The 6000-nt window shown below is 48.0% G+C and overlaps 1 protein-coding gene across 1 annotated transcript in view; it reads right to left on the bottom strand.

The window, feature by feature from the left end:
* Window positions 1–673: 673 nt before the first annotated feature.
* The window catches only part of WNT5B (Wnt family member 5B), a 113709-nt gene continuing 108382 nt past the window's right edge, over window positions 674–6000 (bottom strand). The window contains exon 5 of the mRNA XM_037847190.1: window positions 674–1998. Within this exon, the coding sequence (XP_037703118.1) occupies window positions 1540–1998 (459 nt within the window). The 3' untranslated portion in view covers window positions 674–1539. The remainder of the gene's footprint in view (window positions 1999–6000) is intronic.

Raw genomic sequence — 6000 nt, 5'->3', positions numbered from 1 at the left:
CCCTTTATGCACGCCTCATACACAAGGAATAAGTGTGGCCTCCGACACCCTCAGCAGAATCTCCTTCGGATTGTTTCGCACTGTCATTTGCTTGTAGGCTGGTTATAACCCCAAATTAATTCCTTAATTCTATTATTTCCCCAGAAATAAACTTTTCTGGACAGAAGCTGGTGCAGGCTGCTCTCCCTGGGGCAGCCTGGCTCACTGGCCCCTTCCTAGGATTACAGCATCTCCTTTCCTGAATTTGGGGCTTTGACTTTATTTCCTGGGGTTCAAAACTGGAGAAGCCACGTGGAGAAGCCTGAGATGCATCCCCATCACCTGTGCCTTCCCAAGGACCCAGTAAACAAACTCAAGGGGAGGAGCCTGGGGGAAGAAGGGAAAGAAAGAGGGAACATGCGATTTACACTCAAACCTCTGATTTTTTTTTCATAATAATCCTATTAGTGGCTACCATTTATTATTTAACTTTATGCCAGGACTTGGGGAGAGAGGACTTAAACGCACTATCTTATTTAATTCTCAGAATATTCTCCTGTCCCTCTCTCTAATTTAATCATCAGACAACCTCTTCTCTACGAACACATGTGGAAGGTTCTAAGGATCAGATCAGAAATAAAAGGAGACTCATGAAGAGAGAATTGTGTTTCCAAACAAGGAAAGGGAGAGAAGCCTCAGTGAGGGATCTTTAATGCCACAGAGGAGCTGGACATCTGGAACAGAGATGAAGGGAGGGAGCCAGGCGGGCTGGGCCTCCCTGCGGGCGTCCGGTTGGCTCCCAAGGCCTCCCGGGTGGAGAAGTGGCAGCAGCAGCAGCGAGTGCCCCTCCCCGTGCAAGAGGACAGTGCAGTGTTCACACGGTCCAGTCACACACATGGATTTCTGCAGCCCAGGCATAAATATCCAGTACGTGCCGTCCCCAAAATGTCAGGCCAGAAGACCCCTTGCCCTCTGGTGCAGGGGACTTGGGGCAGGAGCTCCTCAAAAGTGGAGGGAGAATCATTCTTGCTAGAAGGGCAAGCACCTTCCTTAGTTTAGGTCTTCCGGGCAGAGCAGACACGGGACAGAGCCGTTCCTGAAACTGCAGATTCTGTAAGTCTGCATGCGAGTGAAAGGTGAGAAAGCACCTTTTTGGTGGCTTACTGCACTGATCAATATTCTCAATAAGACCCTCGAGACAACACAGTGTAAACCGAGTTCCCACTTTCTTTTCACAGGGCCTCTTGGCTAACGGCTGGGCTGACGCAGCACTCGCCTACGAACAAAGGCTCCAGATGCCAACGAAAGCATCTTCTCGGATGGACAGTAAATATTTCCAAATCCTGAGAATCCCCAGAAGAGGGAGAGGGGAAAAAAAGTCCTTTCTCCCACCCACCAAAGTCCAATCCTCAAAGATCTCCAGCGTCTCTTAAATAAGCTTTTCCTTTCCATTTTCTTCTTTTAATTATTTAGCATCCATCTATTTATTTACACAAATATAAAATATATTTATATAGATTTATATAATATAGACTTTGCGAGGCCCGGGAGCCCCTCGGGCTATTTGCAGACAAACTGATCGACGGTCTGGGTGCACTTCCTGCATTTGACGAAGCAGCACCAGTGGAACTTGCAGTGGCAGCGCTCCACCTGGACGCTCTTGAACTGGTCATAGCCCCGGCCGCAGCACATGAGCTCGCAGCCATCCATGCCCTCCGAGGTCTTGTTGCAGAGGCGGCCTTGCGTGCCCAGCGAGCCTGTGGTCTCATTGCGCAGGCAGTAGTCAGGGCTGGGGTCCACGTAGACCAGGTCCTCCGGGGTGGGCTGGTTGAAGCGGCTGTTGACCAGCTCCAGCTTGCCTTTGCGGGAGATGCGCATGGCAGCCGCGCTGTCATACTTCTCCTTCAGCTGGTCCCCCACCTTGCGGAACTCAGCCAGCTGCAGCCAGCAGGTCTTGAGGCTGCAGGAGCCCGAGACACCGTGGCACTTGCAGGCTACGTCTGCCATCTTATACACAGCCTGAGGGAGAGAGATGAGACAGAGAGAGGGATAAGAAGAAGAATCCCCAATGGAAGATGGGGAGAGGGTGGCGAGGGCAGCTGATATGGGGCAGTGTAAAGTAAAGAAAACATACATTCTCCTTAATGCATGTAAAGATTTTTCCAGGATCTTTGGCTACTCAGACTGAAAGCAGATTAAAGGGGTGCCGCTTAGGAAAACATTGGGGAGACAATGTGACGCGTTCTTATCAACTACAAGGGTGGCATTTGGGACACTTTCCCTGTATGCATTTCTCTATCACTTAGAAATCTGTTACAATAAACATGTGTCATTTTTACAATCAGAAAAAAAAGACATTTCTGCCTTGACCAAAGTCTTGAACAAACAAAAACCAATAGAGTATGTCCAGCTTTTTTATATGATATAGAGTAGAAGTCAGAAAAGAGAGTCCAGTCATATCACAAGCCTGTAACCAAAACCCCTAGCATGGCCCTGATTAGCCAAAAGCTCTCCCCAAATCTTGCCTAATCCCATAAGAATTAAATGGTCTATTTTTGGTCGCCATTTGGTCATTAACTCCATAGAGTTATCAGAAGGTAATTTGAATTGTGTTCTCCCAAAAGGCATGTCTCAAGTCTTAACTCCTGGGGCTATGCATGTGACCTTATTTGGAAACAGAGTCTCTGAAGATGGTATTAGTTTCAAGATGAGGCCAAACTGGAGTAGGCTGGGCCTTTAATCCAATAGGTCTGGTGTCCATGAGATAACTGAGGCAGAGAACACCATGGATTGGTGGCAAGCTATTTCCCACCTCCAGAACTGTGAGAGGATAAATTTCTGTTGTTCTAAGACCCCCCCTAGTTTGTGGCACTTGTTATGGTGGCCCTATGATACTAAGATGGAAGCCACATCATAAATCACATCCTATTTATACGCAAGACCATTTTCCTGATCCCCAGCACCTCCAGACACGCCCTGTGAGAGGCTGTGAGTATGGGGGGGAAAGGGGCGAGATCATAGGCACTGGGAGGGCAAGAGAATGGGCTTCCCTCCCTACCAGGGCAATTCATCTGAAAATTAAATCCACCCTGGAAGACATGGAACCACAACACAGAGTGGATCTGAACTTGGGTTATCCAAATCAAAATGCAAAAGCAGGTGTAGACCAGAAAGCTGCTTGCAAAGTGCTTTTCAATGAAAGCAGCTGATGCATTGTGTAAAATAACCCTGGCAGCAGGCCCAGAAGTGCAGATGGCAGCATAGAAATGCAAGCCTGCTGCAGAACACTTCCTCATGCCACAGCCATTGTCACCAACTGAGTCAGGACTCATTTTTCAAGGGTTCCGCTCTTCGATTTCTTTTCAAGAGTCCCCAGAATGTGCCTTGATTCAGCTCTATGCAGAGACCACTGCAGATGTAAGAAATAGCTTAACTATCATCAGCTCATATAACTACTGTCAAAACTCTTCCTGATTTTTTTTCCTGGTGTGGACCAATTCTCTCTCTTTTTTATGACAGGGAAGTTAAAGCTCTAGAGAGGCTGAACAACCTGTTCAGGGCCACCCAGAAGGGAGTCAGAGTGATATCGCCTCTGCACTCCAATCTAGGGGCTTAAAAGGGGCTTAGGGAAGAGAAGACAGCAGGGCTGCTTCCCAAGGTTAACTGCACCAGCACTTAGCCGGGGAACTCCAGGCCCAGCGCATAAAGAAAGGGCCCCCCTCCACCCCCCCCCATTCCAGCAGGCACTTCAAAGACGAGCCTGCAATTACCCTGCTGGCACAAATCCCCCGGGCCTGAGCGGTGGCCTGACATTCCTCTGAAAATGGCCCTTGGTTTAGAAAAGGATGGCAAGCATCTGGTGCTGCTGAGAGAGGGGAGCACTAAAGACCTGAAATTGTGTACCCTGCCACTTAGGGAGGGAGGGAAGGATAAGCATCTTCGGGGGGTAAACACTTGGGGAGGTTTGGGGAAGGAGAGGCAAAGCAAAGAGTCCATAGAGGCAGGACAAGAATTTCAGTAAAACAAATCAGAGAAGAAGGGCCCCCAACCCTCATGACATGAAGGTGTAGAGATATTTGTATTCTTAAAATATTTTACCACTGATAATAAATCCCAATTTTGGGCCCTTCCTGCTAACTGAAGAAGCAATAAAATGCTTTATTTTTTTAGTTCTACATTGTGTCCCTTGGCAAAGACCTTTCTCTCTCTTTTCTCCTTTTCTTTTTGTCTTCTTTTCTTTTTACTGTGGTTTTATACAGATATTTTATATGCAGCTTTACCGTGATATATATATCACAAATTTTCCCATTTTAACCTTTTGTTTTTAGTGTATACTGCAGGAGTAGTTACTACATTCACAAAGTTGCACCACCAGCACTATCACGTGTTACCAAGACTTTTTCATGACCCCAAACAGAAACTCTTTCTACTGGTGTGGCCGAGCTTGGAAACTGACAGGAATGTCACAAGGATTAGGGAGCTTTTATCTGGAAAATGCTTAGAACCCCCTGAGTGACAACTGCAGTGTCGACTTACTGGCCTTGCCATCGGTACCTAAAACGGAGTGACTCTCGAAAGCCAAGAGGCAGTTCTTGCAAAGCATGCCGGTGATTTACTCTGAGATCAAGACGTCAGCTCCTAGATATTCTGGGGGAAAAAACTCTGGTCGTAAAACACTAGTCCCAGGAATTTTCAACCTCCCGCCACCATCCAGTCCTTCCTGAAGAACTTTTTGGGTAGTTGCGAGGAGGTGAGAGGTGAACTGGCCTCGGATGGTGATGGATGGCCAGAGGCCTGTTCCTTGGAGAGGGGATTAAAAAAATAAAAATAAAAATAAATAGGGAGGGACAAGAATTCCCAACCTGGAGCAGAGAGTGGAAAAGGGAGAGATAAAGGGTGGTGGTCAAGAGGTGTGGAGCCTGGAGGAAGGAGGGCAAAGACGGGAAGACAGGAGGTGTGTGAGCCAGAAAGGCGGCAGATGGAGGGGAAGGCGCTGCCCAGATAAGGGCCCAGTGCAAACAAACAAACAATTAAGGGCAATAAAACGAGGAGGCGGCAGAAGTGGGGTCAAGACTGTGACTGAGGCGCGGAGAGACTGCTGTCTCCTCCTCTCCAAAAGGCCCCAGATTAGGTGAACCCCCAGGCAGCTGCCATCTGCCCAATTCCACGGGAGGGCTGCGGGCAGAGGCAGGAAACAGCCTTCTGTGAATTTGACCTCTTCCAGGAGGTGAGGGGAACTGTTCCTGCATATTCACAGGCCCCCACCCCCGGGAGGCACAGGGAGGGCCGGGGAGAGAGAGGGCTCGGAACTGGCAGCCAAGGAGAGCAAGGAGATCGGGGAGAGTGAGAAGTGCCTCCAAAAAGTCTAAAATGCTCCGCTGGAGCTCAGACCCCAGGAGGACAGCCAACCACAAGGACCGGGAAGGGTTTAAGGAACAGGAGGTATCTGAACTAAGACCTTGAAAACTGGATGGAGTTTGGGCGTTCAGGAGATCAAGCAAAGATCCTAACTGCGTTTCCCAAATTCTCTCGCCTCCTCCGGGTTAGGCACCCCAAGATGCCCGGCAGCTCCAGAGGTGCCCTCAGAGTCGAAGCTCACCTAAGCCAGTTCTGGTTTATGCCATAATCGCCAAAATTAACAACCCCCACCACCCCCATAGCCAGCAAAAGAAAAGTAGCCTCTGGATGTGGACTAGGATAAGGCCAACATTGACCAAATGGCCAATTCTAAATTCTCCTTGATGGCACACTGTTGAGGATACTGAGTATACACAGGTGTGCCTTGTTCTACCAAGCCAGCATTAAATGATCCCGACTCACACATAAGACATTTCCAACTGCATTTATTTGATATGAGCTCCCACAAAGCATGAATTAATATTTTAAAAATTGATATATACATACATTGTAGAAATATATCTATATCCTGCACCTGAATCACCAGTGAACCAATTAAACATCTGTCAAGAAATTGCAGTTTCTGTCAATAAATTACTTGTCAAGAAATTGCAGTTCTCGTTC

The sequence above is a fragment of the Choloepus didactylus genome, chromosome 8 (assembly GCF_015220235.1).
Source record: "Choloepus didactylus isolate mChoDid1 chromosome 8, mChoDid1.pri, whole genome shotgun sequence".
Taxonomy (NCBI): Eukaryota; Metazoa; Chordata; class Mammalia; order Pilosa; family Megalonychidae; genus Choloepus; species Choloepus didactylus.
The sequence above is the reverse complement of the archived record's forward strand: the minus strand, read 5'-3'. Positions and strand labels throughout refer to the sequence as shown.